This window comes from Melospiza melodia, chromosome 1 (assembly GCF_035770615.1).
Source record: "Melospiza melodia melodia isolate bMelMel2 chromosome 1, bMelMel2.pri, whole genome shotgun sequence".
In the NCBI taxonomy this organism is placed as follows: domain Eukaryota; kingdom Metazoa; phylum Chordata; class Aves; order Passeriformes; family Passerellidae; genus Melospiza; species Melospiza melodia.
In genome coordinates, this window is record NC_086194.1 from 84,569,144 (window position 1) to 84,593,908 (window position 24,765).

At 41.6% G+C, this 24,765-nt stretch overlaps 1 protein-coding gene across 1 annotated transcript in view; it reads left to right on the forward strand.

The window, feature by feature from the left end:
* JARID2 (jumonji and AT-rich interaction domain containing 2) overlaps window positions 1-24,765 on the forward strand; it is a 210,418-nt gene that overhangs the window by 70,522 nt on the left and 115,131 nt on the right. Inside the window, exon 2 of the mRNA XM_063160161.1 lies at window positions 20,098-20,233. Coding sequence (XP_063016231.1) covers window positions 20,098-20,233 — 136 coding nt within the window. The remainder of the gene's footprint in view (window positions 1-20,097; window positions 20,234-24,765) is intronic.

The following is a 24,765-nucleotide window of genomic DNA, read 5'->3' on the forward strand; positions in this document are numbered from 1 at the left end:
GCCTGTAATGCTGAATTGAGGGGGGTGGGGAAAGGCATTTTTTAGATGATTTGAATAATTTATTCCTGGTAAAAGGATTGGGAAGAAAAATCTGATTTACAGAATTAAAGCCTTACATTTGATCTAGACATAGCTATTCTTGATTTAAATTCTCCTGCAATAATTTAAAAAATCTTTTCCATATACTTAAGGTGTACCTTTGAAAACAGTAAGCTTTTACAGAATGAAAAAGACTTGTTTTTAGATAGCTGGCTGTTAGCTTGCTTGAGTTTTTAGTAAATAATTCCTGGTGAGTTTGCAGTGTTTGTTGTTGAATGTCAAATTGCTAGTATGACTGCTTGAGATGTGCCTCCCTACATTTCCAGTGTTGCGGAAATGAAATCTGTTTGGACCTGTCATAACTGAAAGATGAATCCTGGTTTTGTTACAAAGGCCTTCAGAATTTCCACAGTGCCTATGGGAAGTGAAAATGTATTGAATTGTGGTAGGTGCTGGAAAGCAGGTAATGAGCTCTGCACACCAATTCTGATGTCACTTGTCACTCTTCTGATCAGTGCACTGAAAGCAACCCCATGTATCCTCCCTTCTGGAGACCACAATTTGATAAAACCCATTTATTTAATATTTCCTTCTAGAAGGTTGTTTTCATCTGTGCTACACACACTTTGTTCATTTTTGTGTGAGTTGACTTTCTTGGATAATCCTGTTCAGAAACTGTCTTGTCATAATAGCTCTGAAACCTTTAAAAAAAATTTGAAAAGTAATAGGATTGTGACAGTTGTTACAAGACAGAATGGACATCAGTTCCCTTATGTATAGTGTTTATGAACTCCACCTTACAGATGTCCTGGTATTCTGATTTAATTTTCAACTTCATCCACATTGAAGAGTCTCCTCTCCATAACTGACCAGTTCCTTTGACCTCAACACTGTGATGCATTTTAAAATTGATATCATTGTTGTGGTGGATTTTTTTTTGGTGTGTTCAGTTTATTAAGGACTGTATAACCACATGCCCTTTTAGATGGACTAAGATGCCTCTAATACTTGTACATTGTCCTTAAAGGTGAGTCAAGTGATATGGAATATGCAGGAAACATTGGAAAAAGGAGCACTGGTTTTCAAGTACTTGATTTGTAGGATTAGGTCATCTTACTAATAAACTTAAGATAATATTTTAAATGTTGTATTCTCCCCTTCTGCTGAGAAGGAAAAGAAAGTTGGACTTTACACAAGCTGAAACGAAAGTAGCAATAGCCATAAATTGCATTTAGACAAGTATACACAAAAAAGAAGGTGAAGTAATTGGACATTTGTGGCGTCCATTCATAAAATTGTAAGATCTTTTACTTAGTTTGCAGATATTTGCAAGAGTATACAGTTGCAGGTATTGTTTGCAGTTGTGCCATTGGATTATTTTGGGCTGGACCGAGAGTCTGTTCCGTAGGGGCGAGATAATGCTGAGATCAGATGAGCTGATGTAGTTTTATTGGTTTTGTGAGCTTTCTAGCAATTGCATGCCTTTCCTCTCTTTGTTTCTTCCTCCTTCTGGAGGTGTAATGCTGGCAGATGCCTGCCAAGCCTTTGGAAGAAAATCTGGGAAAATACAACAAAGTGTAAGCTGCTTCACAGACATCTTGAATGTTGTTTTTAGTGGAGACTGGAAGTACATAAGCAGGAATTCAGTGTGCTCTGTTAGCAGGGAGGAAAGCTGGTGAAGGGCCTGAGGAGATGACGGCCAGCGTGAGGGTTTGGGCCGCGCTGCATGCATGGAGCAGCAAGGCAAGGGTTTCCATGAAGGGAGGAGGCCATTGTGTGTGGGGAGTAGGCCAGCATGCTGCCATCACCCTTTTCTGCCCTTCACCAGCCGGTTTGTAATCTATCGGCAGATGCCCAGGAAATTGCACAAAGGGGTAGGATTCACAAAGGTAACTCCTGCAAGTGGTGTAGCTGAACTGAGGAGCAGGAGGAAAGCTGGTGGCACCTTCTGGGGGCTGTGTGCTGGCCAGCAGCATGGATGGTGCTGGGGAAGCTGAGCGCAGGAGTCACATGCAGTCAGATCTCATTAATTCAGCTGCTCACAAAGCAACTTGTTTGAGTCACTCAGGTTTATGTCTGTGAACACAGATGAAGTTTTTACTTGTGTTCTACTTGGTGTGGCAGCTGGGGAAGCTTTTCTGAGACTGTCATCCTGCCTTTTCCCTGATAGTGAATGGGAGAGTGGCCATGCTTCCAGAGCAGCATCCAAACCTGATTCTGATATGAGTAATTAAGCAGCCCCACCTTTGTTTCTTAAAATGCAGCAGCCGGCCCCTGTAAGATGCTTGGCTGAAATGGAGAAGTGATGGTTTACTAATTGATTTTGCTTTTGAACTCCCTTTATTGCCTATGTGTGGCAATAGAGGTAAGAGGTGGAGTAGGGAAAACAAAGTAAAAATCAAGTGAAGCCATTTTGTCTCCTCCTTTCTGGGCTGGTTTCCCCTGTACCAGTTTGGACTTCTCTGCGAGGGGGCTCTTTTGTGCATAGGGCAGATTTTTGTGAGCTCCCCTCCCCAATACCACATGCCTCAGTGGGATGGGTGCCCTGCCTCTCCTTAACCCTCACAGCTGGGCTTGGGAGCGGAGCAGTGTTGGGCTTGGGCAGTGGGATTGGTTTTTAACACTCAGACACAGTGGCCTTTCAGACATGGTGGCCCTTGGTACCATGTGCTGCAGAGTTCTTGTGGAGGCTCACATTTGTTTGAGGGGATAAGCAAGTCTCTGTCCCTGAGAAGTGAAATTTCACTGCCCTGGTCCCAAGGTAGTTGGGCACCTTGAATTACTGCTCTAGCAGAAACATGTCTTTTTCTCTCTTTCATGTAAGAGAAATACCATATCATAAATTTGATGGAATTAACCCATTTGAGGTGTTTGAGATGCACTGTAGAGGAAAAAATGGTGAAAACATTTTCTACATGGGTCTCCTTCTTCTCAATATCCCTCTGTGTTTAATGTCACCACCCTTATCCAGGACCACTGCTGTGGCTACAGCCGTACCGTGTTCTGTACTCAGTACTGAAACCAGTTTGGTAGCCTTTTCTGTATTCCCATTTTGATGTCTGTCCTTCCTTCCTTCCTTGGCCGTGGCACTCTACAGTATGAACAAACATGTCACGCCGACTACCTCCAGCTGTGCCAGTGTCCATTATGAACTCATCCCACTGCTTGGGTGGCTGCTGATCCCCCCTGAGCTTGGCCCATTTGCCCCCACCCAGTGTGTAGGATTCTGTTGTGCAGGTGTCAACCCCCGCAGGCACGGCAGAACGGGTCTCTCTCCCTGAGCATCTTCTCCTCACAGTAATTAACGTGTGCAGGATCTTAAAACTGTTTCCTAAATTAAAATAAGATTTATTACGGAAATAGGTCATGGTGCCATCTGCATCGTAGATGGTGCTGTGTCCTTGAGTGCTGATCCTAGGCCAGCCATGTTTCTGGTTAGGCATATCTGCAGTGCAGAGAAAAGGACTAATTTCAGCACAAGCAGACGAGCATGCGTTACTTCCTGGAAATTCCACGTAAAAACAATTTATTTGTGGGTGAAATTGGACATGGTGTTCAGAGGTGGTGTGGTATATGCAACTTTGCAGTATTAAATGCTTAGAGGTCTGTGATGCTTCATTTTTTAGGCTTAGTTCTGCACACTCAGACATATGCTGGGGGTTTCCCAGCACCGCACTGGCCTTTCACCCAGCCTTGCTTTCCCGCTCTTCCCCTCTCCGTGGCTCTCCACTTACAGCACACTGTACACCAAAGGCTGGTTATTGCCCCGAGGTAAAAATTGTTCCTCAGGTTGGTGTCTTGCCTAAAGTGAAGACTCTGGTCAGCTTTCTCTCACTGCCAGTTTTTTTTGTCCTATTTCTCTTAACTATATTTTTTTAAGTTAGTATTTCATGGGTTTTACCTGACTGAGGCAAAATATATTATTTTTGTACAGTAATTTAACCTACTGCCCTTCTCAGTCCTTCTGGAGATGAGTTTTGAGGTTTTTGTTTTCCCTGTGCATTTTCCAAGTTCCAGTAGTTTTCAGCTCAGAATCTATTCTGCAATTGAATAAGAAGGATAATTATTATAGGAAGTGGGGGGGGGGGGGGGGGGGGGTGTGAGAATCCTACCAGATTGCCATTCCTGGCAAGTGTTACAGGCCAGAAACACAGAAAAAAAGTTCAAATGGAATGATTGCTTTTAAACTTTGTGATTTATGTCTTTTTTATCCTCCTTTTCATTGCCTTGGTCTTGTGTATATTTTTGGTCATGAATACGAATTTTTCCCCAATGAAGTTTGCCACAAATTGCACTAGATTGTTTAACTGTTAAATAACTTCAGCGGTATTTTCATTTGCTGCCTTTTTCATTTACATTTCAAAACATTTCCAATCTGTAAATATCTTTCTACCTCCTCATACTTTTGGCACCATACTTTTTTGGTGAGATAGTTGGAGCAAAAGGATCTCTAAACTGAGAAGTAAATATTTTCTCATTCCACATTTGAAATGTCCCAGCTTTATTCTTGCATGGCTAGGTTTTTTTCCCCCTGCTATCCAAGACTGGCTGTAGAAGGTAAACACTGGGGGAGCTAAATGAGATTACAGCATCACTTTGGTAGTGTTCCTTAGTGAATGGGCAGTTGATCTGTCCATAATGCAAAACACTTAATGTATTGAAGCATCTAAGAAAGCTACTACTTCACCACTCAGGTTCAATATCAGAATAATAACAGTTATTTGTAGGGAAAAAAGAGTTAGTTCTGTAGATAAAGCAGATATTGTCACTCAAAGCATGGTCTTTTTATTAACCTCAGATTTATATGGTTAAGTAATTGTTGTATTAGTAGCGTTTCTTGACTGGTAAGGTGGAAAAAAAAGACAGATGTCTGTGTGCCATGTGCTCCTTGTTTATTTATCTGTGGTGGGCTGGGGCAAGAGAATTGGCCCACTCTCAGGGGCTGTGAGCGACAGAGAGCTTCAGCTCTGCTGGTGAGGCTTGAGACACAGCAGCTCATGGGCAACACGTGTCATGTACTTCTTTGTGTGTACGTCTGTCTGTCCTTTCCTGTGCATAGCAAAAGGTAGGGTAAAGGCTTCTGTGAAAGTGACACATAATGAATTTTCGTTTTCTTGAATAAACCGGCTTACAAAAAACTGTTGCTTTCCACTGTTGGTTTATATATGCCTGTGACTTTCTGTGGAAGCAGATCATATTTCTCCAGAACAGAAATTCACATGTAATGGCTGAATGCATGGCTTGGTGGTAGTACATACAGAATGCTTGGAGGTACTTATTTTTTCTTAGTATGATACTGTTCAGATTTTGGAACTAAGGAAAATTCTTGTAATATATCTTTTTCTACTTTGTTCTTCCAATTTCCATAACATTTTAGATTAGAAATGTCATAACTTTGGTCTGAAACTAAAAGCTTGTTACTAAGAAAGACAGGAGAATATTCCTAAAAGGAAAAATATTTAACCTATCTTCTTCCTGGCCATTTTCTTAAACCTGTAGTAAACAAGGTGAAATTGAGTGAATTTCTGTTAAGCAGACTCCTCCGCTTTCAAGTCACATAGGGAACAGACAATTGATGGCATATTTCCAGCTGGCAGAGCTCTTGAAAGGTAGCATGCAACTTCAACTCCATTTTTTTCCCTTTTCAACATATGATTGTGCAAGTCTAGCTAAGATCATCAGAGAATAAATATTCCTTCAGTGTGTAAAATGAAGAATAAATTTGTGAGTTGGATTCAGTGAGTAAACAGATTATTATCATACTACAGGTTTTTCTTAAATATTGTGAATGCTTTAGACACTCAGGTTTTTCAAAGATGATGTGATGATCAACTTGATATCAACTGTCAGAGTTGATATGAAGTCCCATAAGTTTTCTTTTGCTTTTTAGGTTTTTTTGTAGGGAAGAAGGGGAGGGACAGGATAAGGAGTTTGCACAGTATTTCCTAAAGCTTGTGTGGAAAACCAGGCCGTTTAAATCTGTCATCTTTTTCAGAAATAGAAGAAAACCTCACCACATTTTGGTGGTGGCTGTTGTTTCCCCCACATGAGGTACTTTGGGACTAATAATGGTGTTTGCATTTGCTGTTGGTTGTGTGTTGATCATGTTTTGCCAACTGCTTGTCTGAGTGTTAGCAGCTTCTCATGGCCTCCCCTCTGGTAAAATAGTGGGAGGTGATAATCTGACCCGAACAACTGAGTGACAAACTCTGCTTGCCTCCACATGTGGCTGGTGGCTGAAATCCTGCTTCTCCCATTGGGTGTCCCTGGGACTGTTTAGGAGCCTGAGGACATTGTATCATCTGGGAGGGCCTTAGAGGGCTAAAGCGACTGCAGCAGTGCTGTGGGTGCAAGGTCAGTGGGCTCTAGCAGATTCCCAGGTTTTGAGCAGAGGCTCTGTGTTGGGAGTATATCTCTGTCAGAGTAGACAATGCTGGCTGCATCATATTTTAAGAGCAAGGTGCATTTGTGCAGTGCTTTCCCTGGAAGCATTGTTGCCTAGTGAAAACAGTTTACATCAACCCAAAACAAGCCATGTGACTGCCCATGGTTTAATTTGGTCACCAATAGAGACAGAAAATTATTGAATTGCTCTTTCCTGACAAGTACTCCTTCAGTGGAGTTGGTGTAAATTTAGTCAGTTCACTTTGTTGAGTATCGAGAGCAGTGTGATATGTAAATAAAGCTTTATCAGACGAGATAGATTTAAAATTCCACAGTTGGCGAGGAAGCGTTAGCAGTATAATATAATACAAATATTTACACAGTAACTTCTAAGTCTTCAATAAGTGCTTAATATTTGAAATATGTGTTGTGAAAACATTGACTGATTAAGCCGTACCATTGCTGCTACATCTGTATGCAGCGACTTGCAATGGCTAGGATGCAGGAGTCACGGGGAGGAATAGGTCACCCAGCGATGCAAAGGCATTTAAACAAGTTACACCTTTTTTTTTTTTTTTTTTTTAAATTGTGATTAGGATTCAGCAAGATCTGCTCTCCCAAGGTGCACATAGCTCCATCCCTGCGTCCTGTTGGAGCTGCTGCTCTCATTAGGGTGCTGCATTCACGTAATATGACTGGATGTGATCATGTGCCCAGTGCATCTGAGACTGCCCCTGTAGGAAAATCGAGCTACCAAATTTGGCTTGTCCACAACATGGAGTATTATCATCACTAGTCTGTTCCTCCTCCTTGTATCTGTCATGGCCTTTGATAAGGAATTGCAGTGGGCTGAAATTACAGGTGGTTAATCCTTTGCCTGCTCACAGTGTCAAAGGAATGGTGCTGGTCTGCCTGTTACAGGAGCAGAGGCTGGTAGCCAAGGAGGTTCCCTCTTTGGGTGGATATATCTGCTTTGCACAGTCCATAATTGCATTCAGCCTCCAGTTCCACCATTACTCTTGAATGAGCTAACAAAACAGTAGACTCAACAGACTGCAAATTAAAACAAATAGAAACACAGCTCCTAAACTTGCCTGGATGATTCTCTGTTGCCACCTCATTTGCCAAGAGACTGCAAGAGCTGATCCACGCCTAAAAGTGTAGGGCTGTTCTAATCCAGTCTTCTTTTTTTTCCTTCTCTCTTCTGGCTACCCTGATTTGCTGTCTGCAAGCACACAGCAAAGCTGAAAACCAAAGTGGTTTGTTGTGTGCTTAAAGTGTGAAGTTCAGGTTGAGTTTATTGTTGGTACTGTGGGTATGGGTTAAATCACAGACTCGATTGCAAATGGCCTTCGTAGCCGTCGCTGCGGTGTTGCTAGATACAATTGTCCCAGTTCCTGCAATGTTTTGGCAGAAACCTGGTTTGGATAAGCCCTGCTCTGTCTAGACCCCCGTGACAATTTCATTCCACTAAAACTATCCTTTTCCACAGAGAAGCAACAGACAGCTTCCATCAAGCCCACACTCTTTTCCCTTGGGAGGGTTGAAATGATGTGGCTGGTCATGCAGGAAATCCAGCCCACATAATGAAGTGCCCCCGCTTCTCCTACAGCAGGCTAATGCAAACAACCAGCACCTGATGCTGATGATGTGTGGGGAGATGTGTATCAGCCTGTGCTTCTGCCCACTCCCTGGGCAGCTGCAGTGGTGCCTGGCTCAGTGTTTGGGAGGGCTGGAGGTAGGCATTGCTACATGGGGCCCTACAGAGTTCTCCCAATATCTCAACTTTGCATTTACTCCTGCTCCAGTTGCTGAAGGTTTTCATGTCTGGGTCAGTTGTGGTGGTAACATGGAAAGGTAGATTATACGCGAGAAAGGTGATGTAGCAGGTGATTTCACCAGAGATGTTGCTCTGGATGGTTTAGCAGGCAGGTGATGTGTTGTGAAAATCACCTGCAAATGTCTTTTTTTGAGATAAGGCTGTAATACTTGCTCATCCCTTAGCATGGTGCAGATGAAGGGTTGGAGAGTTTGCTGAAAAATGATGCAATTCTTGTACTGCTTATGATGTTTTTGCAAGGCTAAGAGCAAATAATCTTGAAATGAGCTGGCAGGTTTATGATTGGGTTTTATGAGTTTTTACAATGTTTATAATCTGGCATTGAACTTGCAGTTTAAGAGGGGAAAGGTTTAAAGGAACACAGTAGCAAAGGTGTACTGCTGAATTTCTTCTGGGTGTAATTTTAACATACATCTTAGATGCTTCCCTGGTGTGGCAGCTTTGTTGAAGTATGGCCTGTACAGTTCATAGTGAGTGTGTCGCTGAGTAAAATGGACTCCATCCATGTCACATGTTCCACAGAGGGAAGAATTGAATGGAAAATGAGATTTTGCTTTTCTGTAAGGAAGGACATGGATTGGAGACAACTGCCTTGTGTGGTGTAAGGCCCTGAAATGCAGCCTTGCCATTTCCTTTTAAATCCCAGCCCCAGAAATACTGTACATTGTCCATGCCTGCTTCTTTTCTTTGTTGTTTTTCTGGTACCAGTAAAAATGTAAAGTCTCCTACAGTCTTTAAACTGGAATTCTTAAATTATGGCTTTCCTCCATGGTACTTTTGGAGAAAACGAATACTTTTCCCCCTACTCTTTTTCTTGTGATTCTGCATCCGCTTCTTTTGATGGATGTGTGCTTCAGAGGTCCTGCCTGCAGATGTTTGCATATGCACAGCACAAGCCTGTTCTTACTTAACTATCCATTTCTGTTTTCCTGTGTTATCTCACATTGCTCCACGGGGCTCGGTGAGCAGCAGGTTTGCTGCTGGCTAGCTTTTTGAGGTTTCTCTTATGCACAGTACTGTATTTGTCTCCTGGTTCTTTGATTTGTAATGTTTTGCCTTTGATTGCTGCAGAAGGTATAAACAAGCCTGTCAAAAGCCTTGTTTAGCGTGCAGATTCTGTGGGGGTGGCTGGCAGCCTCAGACCCTAAAATAGATCTAGCAATGAACTGAACGGCTTAAAACCCTGGGAATTTAATTTGATCTTTCTTGTTGCCTTAAATATTGGGACTGAATGAGAATTTCTCTAACAGAACAGAAGGTGAACATGTTGGTATGTGACAGTAATAGAAGAAGGGTCCAGACCTGCTGTCATTGAGATGCTCTTCTGTAATAAGAGGCTGGGCTTGGCCGTGGGTAGGGGCTTGTCTGCTGTAAGTCACCATAGCTGAGGAGGGGAGTGCTGTGTCCTCTGATGTTACAGCATCCATGGGGACAGTTGTTCTGAAATGCTTCTCTGGATCCTGTTGTAGGATAGTCGTTGCAGGAAAACCTTAAGCAGACCCTCATGGTTTTAGCATCTGTTTTATGCTGGGTTTGTGAAGGAAGAAAGAAGAAGCTGCAAAATCATGCAGGGGTTGCTTTTTTCCCCGCTTCTTTTTCATGTAGCACCATGCAGTTAGTAATATCATAGTTGGGGTTTTCAGTTGTGGTGGTGAGAAGGTAACAATGATTTGGCTTCAACATGCTGCAACAGCTGCAGAATTCATTGGAGCTTAGAAGCCTGTGAGTTATAGCTGTGATGCCATTTACAGCTTTTATGGAAGAGCTCTTAAATTTGTGAAATGTGTTACTTTTTGAAGTGCATTATATTTGTAATTTGAATTCTCTAAAATCCTCTCTGAGGGGGGGAAAAAAAAAGGGTTGAAAATCCTCCTCTACCCTCTAAAAACACAGGGAACTCTTACCAGGCGGGGTATCAAGTCTTTTAAATTGAGTGATAGAACACATAGATGGATTTGTAAGTGCTAAAATGTCAATTAGTGCACTTAAAAGCTTAATGGTTGTCTTTGATGTACTTCTAATATCTCCAGTAAAGTTTGACTGTTGCCATTGATCAGGGAGTGGAGGAGGGATGAGGGGATTGAATGCCAACCCAAACAGGTCTCATGGAGCTTGTGAGTGGCAGAGCAGCACTTTGGTGTTGCTCAGTCTGAAATTCGTGACTTGTTTGCTGGGTAATATTTTGGAAGCCAGATGTATTTAATACTGAAGAGTCAGCTTTGGAAAGCATTAGAGTGTAGGTGACCCCTGCTTATATAGCTTATCTTTGTGCAGAAAATTTACTGATGTAACTTCACTGACCTGAAAATATGTTTACAGTAGCTTTAGAGTCTCCTCATACATGTCCTTTAATTGGCTTAGAAACAAAGAGTGTAGGTTTAATTTACATCTCCCAGCTTCAATGGATACTTCCCTCCTAGCTTTAAAGGATATTCTTCCAGTTGGGAACATAAACAAGGACAAAATGATTCTAATATAAATCTCCCTTTTTGGGTAGTAGATCAAGTAAAATCAACGTGTTGCACTTTAAGTACAATATCGGTGTGTCCATCCCAGGAGCCTGTGTCAATTCAACTGATTTGGTTCCCCATCAGGCTCAGTAAATTTGATTCAGGCACCAGTATCCTGAGGCTTCCCAGCAGTAGGTTCAGCATATTTGACTGTCATTACCCCTCCCTGGGTTAAAAGATTGACCAGTTTGGGGTTTTTTTTCCCCTTTAAATCTATTTTTATACTTGATTGCCTGAAATACAGACATCCTGTAGACTGACAGGAAAGGGGAAGAAATCGAGTTAAACATTTCCAAGCTTAGACAAAAAGGACTCCTTGCATCACTCAGACCTGCTTTGGGTTACATTTATGCAAACTTGCAAGTCCATGACAGTGCAAGTTACTTGGTGGGTAGAGTTTGCCATGGCCCAGCTTTGGCAATGCCACACTCTTCGCTGCTGGCCGTGGCCCTCTTGCAAGGCTTTGGTGGTGGAGCTACTCATGTAGGCATGAGCTGCTAAGGTGCCTTCAAAGTGAGTCAGGAGAGCCAAAATTTCCTCTTTGGTTCTTTCAAACAAGAGAAACCCATTCATACTGGAAAAGTTTAAAAGGGTGTGAACAGTACAGGGTCATCCAGCAGGGATATGGTGTCCTTCCCAGGGGTTCTTCACTTGCAGCCTCAAGCCTAGAGGACATCAAGTTCCTGGTGGGCACAGCTACATTAAACAGTGTGTCTAAACTATTAGCCTTTGGGCTGGTGTACTTATTTCACTGAGGGAGCAGTCTGAGTATATATGTATGTATGTATTTTCCTGTGTCATAGACAAGGCTTCAGCATGCAGGTAACACAGTCCTATGAAAGATATTGTATAAATACTGACTTCCTGTTGCACGTCTGAGCATAAATGCTGAACACATCAACAGTTCTTTGGCTTCTCTAAAATGCTGATACCGTTGACCAACCTTTGAGATGCTGTGAGACCCCAAAAAATTCATCTCTTTAAATTCCCACCCAAATACTGAAGGCAAATTTGTAACACATCGATTTCATCTTTCTCTCTTCCCTACTACTTGTACGCTATTTTGGTATGCAAAAGTGGTTAGTATTTTTCAAATTGAGGATCAGGCTTTTTCTGGTTGAGGGTGGAAGAAATTCTTAATATAATTAGCAATATGCAGCAGGATTGGATTAGCCATAGACATCTATAGGTCTTATTAGTAGGCATTTAAACTGCAGAAAATGCTTTTTATTTGACTCTATTCATATGACTGCATTCTAGAGCTCAAACACCTTTATAAAATACTAACTGAATCAAAATGAAATTAATTAGAAAGAATATATTTGAATTTAATTATCTTGAGCTGCTGAATACTCTTTGCATACAGGGTTTTATGTGTCTATGTGAAGTGTACTTGGTGTGGAGAGTTTTAATTAGGACTGGAGACAGAGTAAAAATATTTGGAATGTGAAATTTATAAATGGCAGTGATTTTCAGCTAGGTGTGTAGACATTTTTTGAAGCTTGCTACCTTTCTTGCTTCTCTTTCCACCCTCTTTTAAAGCTACTTTTATGTTCAAATTAATACCAGATCATGAAAAAGAAGCAATCCTATTGTGGCTCTTGGTCCTCTGCAGCATGATCAGAGTTGTCAGATCTGCAGCTGCAAGAGATTTTTTTACCTTTGTGTGTTTAATGGCTCATAGTTCTCTGTTCTTTGACGGTCCCATTTCACTGTAAAAGCGCGGGGCTGTGGATGGCACGGGACATGTGGCTGCCTTGACTACTGTCTCAGATGTCCGACATGCCAAGACTCAAAGAGCTGATTTGGCAGCTGCCCAGCAGATTTTTATAAAGGCTCAGTTGGTGGCCAGAAACCCAGGCTGTCAGAGTTGTGTTATGCAATAAATTGTTTTTCAGCAGAAGTTTCTAATCCAATTTCAGCTGTATTTCTTTTTTTTTTTTTTTTTTGTACTATGTAATCAAAGATAAATATACATTATTTCATGGTGTTTCAGAGAAGTGGAGATGTGTGGTGTAAACATCACCCATCAGGTTGGTTTGTTAGGGTTTTTTTTTAAGAAAGATGTAGACCAGTTCACCAACACAGGAAATTATGCTTAAATTATTTTGGTTTCTGCCTGGGAGGGATGTATTTGTATACAGCATACCTTTTCAAAGATCATTCAATGTACATTTTAGGAGGTGTTCCCTTCATTTGAAGAGAGCGCCAGGTAAGAACCTATTTATCAAGTCATAGCTTTTGCTCAGGCATAAATTGTCTACAAATGATGGTCAGACAGAAAATTGTACCTTGTCAGGCTGTGACCTACCTGAATCATTACAGATCCTGCCCCAGTAACAGATGTCCTGCCACCCCTTTATATTTCTCTTTCACTTCTCTATAAGGTACATAATCCATTTTTTAAAAAGTGGGTAAGGTTCATTAGAACACAGTGAGATATTTAGGGCTCACAGTAGTTACATCACAACGAAGTTGCTTTCATTTCCTGAACACCACCTGTGATTCCCTCCCTTATCATGGCTGTCATGTTTCAGTGCCATGGTGGGCTTGCATCTCTCCAAGTGTGAGTTGCTGTGCAAAGGGACAATTACACTTTTTTCTCTGCCCCAGCAGTAGTCACCATTTGGTCATGTGGTTGAGAATAAGGAAGCTGTTCTGGACGAAGACAGTAATTTTTCTTCTCTTGGGGTGAGATTTTCACTCTTCTAATCAAACTGGTGAAATAGGCACTTAAGGGCTAATGCTGGCATTGGGTTTGGAGCGGGTGCGTGCAATGTGGTGCCAGGTGAGTTAAGCTGGTTATCAAAACCACTCCCTCAGTCTGAATAATTAGCTCACACCTCCATACCTCTTTCTATCAGCACACTGTCACCCTTGGTTCAGTCAGGTCCCAAAGCTCAGATTTTGGGAGCAAAATGATTGTTTAGATTCCTAATCTGGCCTAAGAAAGTCGTAGCTGTGGAGTCAGTGCTATCAGTGAGATGGTTTGAGTTGAAGTTGTACTGTAAGTTGATAAATTAAAAATTAAAAAACTTTAGACCTATCTTTACTCTGGATTTGTTTGGGCTTTCTTTTTCCTTTTTCTTTCTTTCTCTTTTTTTTTTTTTTTTTGGTGTTTGTCTTGGCAGACCAGTATGGGAAACAGTTGACAGCTTGTAAGCTTTCACTAGTTTCATACTGAGTAATAGTTTTCAAGAGGTGCAGTAACATCATCAAGGCCTCTTAAGTTTATGTAAAAGAAACAATTAACACACAAACCAACCGTTCTTAATTAATTCATTATTTGGCCTAAGATAAATTTAGGAACTATTTTTATGCCTCAGTTCTGGGAATGACTTGTATTTGGAGATTTTGACTGTAACTCTTCTACCATAATGTATTTTTGCAAGAGCAGGTTGAAGCTCACTGGGCTTAAAAGTGCCCAAGGCCTTTAGTGACCCAAAAACCAGAGCGTTTCTCTCCCGTGCTGCTCTTCAGAATTCATCTGAAAGAAGGAAATGCAGTCCCTGGTGCAGCAGAAGGCAGTGAAAGAGTGCAGACCAATAGGAGCTTGCAGGGGATGAAAGCTGTAGAAGTGCTAAGGCAGGAAGGAGAGAGATTTTTGTTTTCTTCCACTCTTTCTTTGCCATGATAGCATTGGTTTTTCAAGTCAGGAGCTGTGATGTAATGTAAGTTCTTTGGGGAAGTTTTCTGGAAGTACGAGGGGAAAAAGTAGCTATAATTACCAGATAAACTTAAATGCTAAAACAGAGCCATTAATTGAGGAAATTTCCCCTTTCTTCATGTTAGTTAGCACATTTTTAAAACATGACCTATTTTCCTAAACTAGACAGAACAGATTACATTTTCCAGAAGGCATGAGTCACTCCACTATAAAGTCTCCAAGCTGTATCAATCTTCATCAACTTAAGCCATTCATGAGTTTTTATTTTTTCTCACTGAATATAAGCAGTTTGTTTTAAATGAGAAGCTGCTACATCCTCTCTGGATAGTTAAACTTGATTAAAAGGTTAAATATTAAATAAGTGTGAACTTTATTCTGAGAGAAAGGAGGGGAGGGACCTTGATAGTAAGCGAAAGACTACAAGGATGTTATTGTGGCTATATATGAGTATAACTAGTTTGCACCATGCTCTGCTTGGATGTAAGAAGTCCAAGCAGCGTGATAACTGCCAGAAGGAGCCAAAAAATCTTTATTTATGGAGCTTCAGTTGAATATATTACAGTCTGGTTTCAAATTGTTCCCCTGGAAGTTCAAACTTTTGCTAGGAGTTTGTGCCAAGAGGAGCTTCCGCTGCCTGGGTCCTGCAGGTTCTCAGAGAGGGAGGTTACACCCACGGGCCAGCAGTGGGATTTCCCTCTGCAATGTGCACTTGGGGTGCTGATGGAACTTTGTGATGCCATGGAGCAGCAGGGGAAGTACGTGTGTTCATGCAGCAGTCAGAGTTGGCACTTCCTCACGGGGTTCTCTCTGTGCCATGCACATACCGAGAAATCAGGCGCTGTAAATGAGTAAGGTAATTGCTAGTAAGTGCTAATCACAGTTAGCAGCACTAACTTGCCCAGGACTGCGTGGAAGGATCTCTGTCAGCCTCTGAAGGTGAATCTGGGTTTTCCACCAATTCCTTTTTTTGGGCTGACTTTTAGAGAAAAACAGGCATTACTGTTTTCCATTGATAATGTACAGCCAAAAGGCAAAAATCACTCGCAAGTCTTAATCTAGTAAACAAACATTTCCATCTTGGTCCTTTAGCTGAAAAGTAATTTGTATGATCTATGAAAATGTGTTGTCTGTTTTTCATGCAAAAGGCACATTTTTTTAATGTTGCTATAAATGCAGTAAAAACTACCCTTTGAAATAGTTCTCCTTCAAAAATATCCTTGAGGAAAGGGTAGAAACTTGTGGTTTATTTTTCCCGTTGCTTCAAAATTACCTTCTTACATCTGCAGGAAAGACTCTCTGGGGGCTGTTGAACCATGAAAGCATATTCATTTAGGGAATTGGGTGCCGCAGTGATTTTAACCAAGTGTTGGATGCAGTGCTGGAAAAGGAAAAAAGAGGGAGCTTGTGTTTTTGTTGTTTTGCTTTTTTGCAACCTGGCATGAAGAATGAGGTCAGGAGATGCGTGCTTGGGAAAGACCCAAAGAGAGAGCTGGAAGGATGCCAGCCTCACTGAGTCATAACACACACATGCTTATAAGTATCTTTGTACCTTACTAAGTCCCGACTTTTCAAATAAAACAATCGCTGCTGTAAAAGTATTTACATAAAAATTAAAGCAAATAACATGGAGTGCTGCATGCATTCTCCCTTGTTCCAGCTTTGTTTTACCCTGTGAACTATGACTCCTGTTTGCTTAAGGCAAGGCTGGGCCAGGCTGAAGAATGCTGTATCTGCAATGAATGAAAGGAGAAGCTTGAGTCCTGCTTCTGCCCAAGGAGCTCAGCAGCTCTCATGATTTCAGGATGACGTTTCACCTGCCCAGGAGGTGGTGTTAAGCCTGCCTCTTGCTTCTGCTTTTTAAAAATTATTATTTGAGTATAATTTTGGAATTATAGGAATTTAGGAAGGCTCTGTGCAGGTGACATGTGCACACCAGGCAGCTGGACTGCAGGGAACAAGCACCTAAGGTGTAGGTGAATGGTGAAAGGTACAGGTGGTGCACATTTTGATTTCTTTGCAGATATATGCACATTATGTATTGATATATAAAAAAAATTGTGATGTATTGATTAAACATGTATTATGGTCACTGAAGTTCAGGCATAAATGTACAATGTGTGGTTCCCTGTAATGGCATAACCAAGAGGGTGGCATGTTTTTTTTATTTTAAATTAGAAATTTAAAGGAAATTATGCAGTTGTGTTTCTTAATTCTGCCCCAGGGTCTCCTTGGTTGTTTACATCAGTTAGTTTTACTCTGAATTTATAAGATAATCTTATTGTCATATTGGGAGGCAGAAATCATCTCAGCTAACCTGTAGTGAAGGTTGTGGGCTTGTGGTGATGAACCTGCAGTTTAAGATGTTATTCAGTCCTTTTTTGGGTCTGAGTCAATATTGGACAATCCATTAGTTCCCCATAAGTCATTTCAATGGCTAATTACTTGCACAGTTGCAGAAATTGTTCTTTAATTCTGTCTTACATTTTCCTGAATCAAGTTCCAGCTGTTGGACGATGTTATACCCCTCTCTGCCAGCCTTGAGAGCCATCTATTAACAAATGTCTACTCCCTGTGGAAATATGTAAAGGCAGCAATTGAGTCGGTTCCTTGGAGCTTGGATTGGGGGTGGGGGTGGCGGGGTGGTGTTGAGAAGTTACATAGATTAAATTTCTCAAGGCTTTCACTTGACCATATTTCTAAACAGTTTTGGGTGTGTGTATGTTTTGCTAAAGTGAGATAACTCTTGCGGTTGGTGGTGGTGTGAGTGCAGAGCGGGCACACAACTGCTTTCCCTGCACTGGTGTGACGAGGCAGAGGCAATGAGACCCGTGTGATTATGGTCAAATGTGTCAGGAGCTGGATGGAGCTGTGGCTCAGCTGGGCTCTGAGTCAGCTGCTCTCAGCACTCGGCTGCTTTTGTGCCACGGGCTCCAGGGAAGATGCACTTGGCGATTGTGAAACCTTTTTATTGCTCCTGCAGTATGTAGCCATGTGAATACAGGTGTTGGCAGCAGCTTAGCCCCTTATTCTGCTGAGCTTGGATAGCACACAGTGTTGGAAAACTTGAGGACTTTGTTTCAAGCTGGGTAGTGTGTGCAGGGGAAGCCCACAGCAGAGCGGTGCATGCAGGCCAGGGGCTGCAGCCAGGACACCTCTGGGCTGGTGGGGGGAGACTCTCCATGTGCATTTCTGGGGGCAGCACTGCTGCCCCATGGGGCAGATGGAGCCAGTATGGTTCATCTGGAGTTTTACAGCTCCAGGAATTAAGTGTGGTGGGAAGTTGCTTCAGTGGGTGCTAAGGTCTTAGTTTCCACCTTCTGGGCCCCATTTCTTGGCTGGTGGCACTAATGCTAAAATTTGGTATCCTTTTGTATCCAACATATTGCATGGGGAGACCCAACACATTGTCTGGGGGAGAGGGAGATGACTCCAGGCACTTCACAAGAGGGTGGCCTAGACCAGAGGCTGCTGGTGTGCAGTGGTGAGTGCCTTCCCTTCCGCAGGAGGGACTGTGGTGGCCTCCTTCTCTTCCTCAGGAGGGACTGCAGCCAGCTGGTGCCAGGGCACAGGTCCTGTGCTCAGCAGGTGCCAATTTAAAGACCAGTCCTATTGGCAGGTTTCACCCTGTCACTTTGAAGCAGTGAACGCTGCCATGTACTCCTTGCAGTGAGATGTTGTGGCAGAGTGGATTTAATTTCTTCTGATTTTATTTCTTGAATTTTATTTTTTAATTTTTTTTTCCTGGATTTTTACCAGGGTAAAAGGGCCAGTGAGGTCAGGAACTGCTGGGTATTTTTGTGCAGCTTCCAGTACAAATGCCAGTGAAGGGAGTGGTGTCCGCAGGCCTGTGTCCATAACATGGACAGGGGCTGGAGGTGCCCTATAACTGTTTCCTAACTGAGCCTGACTCCCTTAAGGCCTTAGGTAGTTCCTGTGAAGCAGAAATGCATGATGTCCCATTGGGTCTTTGTTGGTGGGAATGTAAATGAGGGCATCCTTGGACGAGCTTTGTTCAAATTGGGCTGCAGCCCTCTCTGTTTAGTGTTGCTTCTGGTTAGGGCTGAAGCTGTGTTGGCAGCAAAATGGTAAGCCAGAGTTGTTTGTGTAAACCTTTGTTGACAAAATAACTGGATGTACTACTCCTTTTAAAATGCTTGCCGAGAGATTTTTTTGTCTTTTTTTGATTGCTGTGGGTGTTGGGTTACAAAGTTTGATTTCTTGGCCCAGAGCTGCCTGTACTCTAAAACTCTCTGGGCATAGCTCAGTCTTCTTCAAAGTGTAGTAGCTTGTCCCTCCTGCGAAATGCACATCCTGCTGCCAAAATGCTGGCTGCTTTCACTGCACTCATTGTGTTGCTTTTTTTGTTGTTGTTTTTTTTTTTTTTTTTGGTTTTGTTTTGTTTTGTTTTTTAACCCCTGCCAAGTAATTTGTCCTAGAATTTTTTGGGGGGGAGGGTGAGGGGTGGAAATGTTTTTGATCACAATTCAGCTGCTGAATTCCAATATGTCATTAGAGGAGCAAAGAAAAAGCTATCTCTGGTCACCCTAAATTATGCTTATTTTTTTGGAAGTTGGCAGTGCCTGTCTTTTCTTTGGCACATGGATGGTCTTAAGCTCTCCTGCCTCCTGGTGGGGATTGCTGATGGGGCTTGTGGAGTTTTCAGTGAGAGGTGACAGTTTGCTGTGTGGTACACTTACCACTTAAGGTCTGCCTAGAAAGGTCAATCTTTTGCTTTGGCAATGATGTAGCCCCTGAGGAAAAGGGCAAGAATGCTCAACCAGAGATTTCCAAAGACCCCAAGAGACAATTACGGGGCTTATGAAAATATGATGACTTACCTATGTCGCTTATGTCTTTATATCAATTTGCTGACTTAATTTATTTGAATGCTAAAGGCTTTAGGGAAATACTTTTCCAGGGAGTTAATGTTTTAACTCAAGTGAGTTTACTAAATTTGACATAGACTAGTGTTCCTTTTGATAAATTAGCATTTGTCTCCTAAAAATAAAGTAGAAAACATATGCCCCATGAGCCAAATTCCACTTGGCTTTATGCTGAGATAAATTCAGAATAACTTCATCGTTATCAGCATACAGCTTCATTATAACACTGCAATTAATGCAAAACACGAAACCAGAAAGAAAAATAGCCTGAGCCAAGAGACACAAACGAAGGCCAAGATGGCAACAAGAGAAGTTGGTTCACCAAACTTGCCTCTTCAATTTCTGCAACATTCATTTTAGTGTTTTGTTGGGGTTTTTTTCCCCTCCTTTTAATTACCTGGGAGAACACTTCCTGGCTGTGATAAATTTCTCCATGACGGATTCATTATAAGGATTTTAACAATTAAGTTTTACCTCCTGCCTAACACCTGGTACATGCCTACTGCTTTTGCAGAATAAAGGATTAGAGGGGCTAATGCTCTGATTTAGTAATACTTATGTTTCTGTTCTCTGTTAGAGCTGATCGAGTTGCATTTTCTTACATAGTATTCTTCTTCAGTTTTTCTTTTTTTTTTTTCTTTTTTTTTTCTTTCACTGGGTTAAAAATAATCTGTGTAGCCTTAAGTTTTGGAGGTTTATTTGGTTTTGTTTAGATTTTTGTTTTGTTTCAGGCGCACACAACTAATGCCTCCTTTCTGTTTTCATCTCCTTTAGGATGACAGTGATGGGATTCCCTGGTCAGAGGAGAGGGTGGTGCGGAAGGTCCTTTATTTGTCACTGAAGGAGTTCAAGAATGCACAGAAGCGGCAGCACAGCGATGGCATTAGCGGGAGCCTCAAGGCAGTGAACGGTGAGACACCTGTGTGCTACTGCTGCAAGGCCTCAGTCCTTCTTCCATGCTCTAGCAGGGAGGCAGGCCAGTGTACCTTCTGGCATGTACACTGTGCCCTTTGCATCTGCACAGGGGAACTTGTTTCTGCAATGCTTGAAATGCTAGCCTTGAAGAATCTGTATGTTTTGGTTTCTGGCTAACTGATTTAGATGGGGATAAGGGTGGAGGGCAGGTGGGAGGACAGGGACAGGCTGCCAATCCAGAGAAAAGGAGTCCTTCTAGTCAGTCTGCTTGCTGATGTGCTAAATATGTCAGCTGATAAGGTAACCATTTAGAGGTGATTGGCTTCAGTTGCCTTGGGGAAGTACACTTGGACAGAATTTACATACTGTCACTTAGATACAAGAAAAACTGCCTTGCCAGCATCTATCTCTGGAGTGATCCAAGTCCACAGGTGAAGTAGCACAGGATCTACATACAGAGTTAAAGGGCTGAGAGGACACAATTGCTGTGACATTGGACTCCCCTGGTTTAGTAGCTCACAGAGCAGTTGTTTAAAGGTATTACAAGGAGATGCAGACAAGCTTAGATGACAGGAGCTTGAAAGGAACTGAATTTCATTTCTTCAGTGCTCTAGTCAGTTTTTATCTGTTGCTTCCCCTTCCCTTAAAGCTTGCTTTAAAAATCTGTGGTATCCTGAGAGGTGAATATAAAGTGTGTCTCTTTCAGATTCACTTAGACCCTTACTTAAAAAGGCTTTGTCATGCTAGCTTGAGCCTTGAAAGTGATGACTAGCAGGATTCAGATTTCTGGGCAGGCTTACAGTTTTCACTCACAAGAGCTTATTTGTTTCTTTATAGAGGTTTATGGCAGTTCCTTTTAGGCATGTGCATAACTATACATGTGCTAATGCATTAAAGCAGCAGCTGGGTGCTTGCTTGGTAGGTTATTCATATTTATATGTGGCTTGTGTTGTTGACATGGTGAGTCAGATTCCACTGAGTGTTACTGCAGACAAGGCAAAAAACTCGGGGAATGGCTGGATAACTACAGGCAGCATGATAAAGTCACCGTATTGCATAAGAAATTGCAAACTCCTTAATGTGATTAAAGAAGACCTCAGACTTCCCAGTTCAGTAGTAATATCAAATGCTGATCTGATGGAAAGGGGCATCTAGGTTTAAGAGCAAGCCATTTATAAGCTTGGAGGTGTACACAAAACAGCATTGGCTTTTTTCTTTCCAACACCTCTGCATCATTGATCTTCTGTCAAACACAATTTCTCTTGGAAAGTTTCTTATTCCATTGTGGGGGTTTTGTTTAGTGAAAGGAAAAAAGTCCAAAGGCATGAAGCACAGTAATTGTGTGTTAGGAGGCTTTGATAATGTGCCAGGTTACAGGATGACTGAGGTTTTCATGGTGTCTAGTTTCTCCAAAGGCAGCTTAGATAAAAAGTGAGTTGGCTGGGAATGCTGTGTCAATGCAGGTACCAGACATGGAGTATGCCACTGCCTTCCCCTGGCACCTGCAGAGCTCACATCTTCAGAGCTTTTCTCCTTCACAGAAATGGATGACCAGTTATTTGAGGGTTCGGGGTTTTTATTTGAGCCAGAATGAAATTCCATGTTGCTTTCTGTTTGCTGAATGATTTTTTAAAAGTCCTGTCTTGGCATTGCTCTGTTTCAACATCTCTGTCCAAAAGCATTTTTTTTAGCCATTGATATTTAGAAGAATGTTTCATTATGCAAAGAAAAATGAGGAAAAGGGAAGAGGATTGATATTGTGCAGTGACATCAAGAAAATCAATTTGAAAATGCAATTTGTTCATTACATTAAAAAAAAAAAGTAGCCATATTTTTTCAAATCCGTGAGCCTCTATGGACTGGGAAAAAACGGGTCATGCTGAGAAATTACTGAGCTATTTTGAATTCAGGGAAATGTGTAGTCTTTTAAGGATGAGTCCTAGATCTGAGATTTCATACTGTTGGGAAGAAAAAATGTTTCCTTGTATGTGTCCTTCGTTCACCTTTCAGGCCACATCCATTGTTTTTTGCATGCTGCTCCATGGGGTAGCATGTGGTTAAATATAGTTTTATGTGAGTGACCCATTTTTTTATTAATTCATTTATGTGACTGTTGAAAATGGAATAGGTCACCTTTCAGCACCTGGCAAATGTAACCATTTTCAAAAGTTGAAAGGAAAGGTGTGAGGGGGATTCAGGCTGTCTGAATTCCCTGCTCTGTGCAGGAATATGGATTGGTCTTGTGTGCTTGTAGTAGCTGAAGGGACTGCAGACAGCTGGGTAGCAGGATTTCATCTTTGTGCCACCATCTGTAACGCAGAGAGACTTTCTCTGGTCTAGTTTTAGAACAGCCATTTCTTACATTTACTTATTCATAGACTTGCACTTTGTTTTAGTAGAAAATATTTATTTGTAGCAACAGAAGAAGTTAAAAGGTACCCCAGCTCCTTGCAACTTGTGTCTTTAAGTAGTTTTTATGTATTTGGAGCAGCTGAAGTTTGATCAACATGCTAGAAAAGTTCCTTTGCCAGTGTTTGTGAAGCTGCAGCTAAACTTGGATGAAAATGATTGTCAATTGTATTTCATCTGGTGAGTTCAGTAGTATCATTAATGATTTGGTAGCTGGAATAATGGTGCCTCTTTGATTGATAGTGTGAAAAGCAAATTAATTTTAAATGTGGAAGATGAACCTATTAACAGAAGTCTTTTCTGTGTTAAAGTTTCTGCAAGCTCTGATGTGCTGGTGATGGCGCAGAGACAATTAACTTCTGTGCCTCTGAATAGTAAAAATTAAATTTAAAATAAATAAAAATTGAAATTACTTCTGGCAATTTTATATATGATAATACCTTAGCTGTCTCTGTCTCACTAGTAAATCTACTTGTTATCCTGAAAATAAGCCTACCATTTTCAGTTTGTGTCTGAAACCCTGTTACTTAAGTGGTTCTGATTAAAGAGAAAGGTGAGTGGGTATATTTTGGTTGCCATATCAGTGGTTATATTGCATGTGTGTTTATGTTGACTCTGGATATTTGCAGAGTATAGATCAACACCATACAGCATGTCTTCGTTTCCTACATGTTCCTCTTCAGCCCTTGGGAATTTAAAATTTGAAGGAGGTGCTTGTGCTGCTTGTCATGAAACTCTCTGCAGCCCTAAAAGGGATACTGGAACTCTGATTATGGAAACAAGGTCATGTGCTGGAAAATCCCACTGGGATTTCTTTAGTGATTTTGATTACTGCTGCTTGTCATTTGCCTTAGGATTTTAAGAATAGGGATTGGTGTTCGGAATAGTGATACCAATTTTCAGAGATCCTCATCTAAAAGGAGAACTAAATCCTTTGGGAAATTGTTTTCTTCTTGTGCAGCTTAAAATGTGAGATAGGGCTATAAAAAAGGCAATGAAAGATGTAATAATGGCTTGCATTCTGTTGATGAGAGTAAATCCAGTACCCTCAAAAGACTATATCATAAAACAAACTTTTATGACCTAAGACTTTAAGTTCTGTTTTTCAAGACTTGCAATAAAGTAATCTGTGATGCAGAAGTGCACTTCTTGAATGGAAAAAGTGACAAAGTTTCCTTATTTGTTTAAGATGGTTAGTTAATCTACAGAGATGACAAACCAGACGTTAGAATTATTCAAGCAGATAGTTTGTTTTCACCAGCTATACTTTGTCCTAGAAAGGTGTCATGGCAGTTTCCAAACATGTCATCTAGGTTAAGCTCACAGCAGGCATTATCTGTTTATGAAATCAGATGTATGTGAGGGAACGCTTTGGTTCAAAGCAGAAGTTGAAGTCCTTTTCGTTAAGTAAATAAAGGGATGAGTAAAAAATGGTAATTTTTCTATTCTGAGAGATTTCACCTTACATTTAAGGTTGTTAAAAGAACTTACTTATTTTGTGTGTGTACTTTAAATGGAGTGGGAACCGTGTCAGCACATGCATGGAGGTCGGGGTTGGACCATAAATTCTCTGGTGCCCCTTTCTCCCATCACAGAATCATCTTGGTTGGAAAAGACTTCCAGCCTTTGTCTGATCACTACCTTGTCAACTAGACCACAGGAGTAAGTACTACATCCAGTTGTTTCTTTAACATCTCCAGGGATGGGGGACTGCACCACTTTGTACTGGTCTGCTTCTGCCCTCAGCCATTCCCACATGAAGGTTCATGTGACTTTTGTTGGAGAGTTGTTTTTTCCCCATCTCCACACTGAGAGGCAGCAGTCTCTGAGACAGTTCTTGGTGGGACTGTGGTGCCAGACCCAGTGGCAGCACCAGCCTCTGATTCCTGGGTTCTTCCCATCCCTTGGCTTCCACACTGGTTGTTCAAGCCAGCTGAGGCAGGCAGCAGTGCATTCTGAAAATAGCTCTTTTTGTCATTGATGCATGCATTTTCAAATATTTTCTGCTCACTGCATGGGAGTTTCTGTCCATGCTCCCCAGTGAGTCATGTTGAAAGGAAGGTGCCCAGTGATAGGGTGGCATGGGACTGTCTATCTGACTTCAGCTTGTTGGGGAAA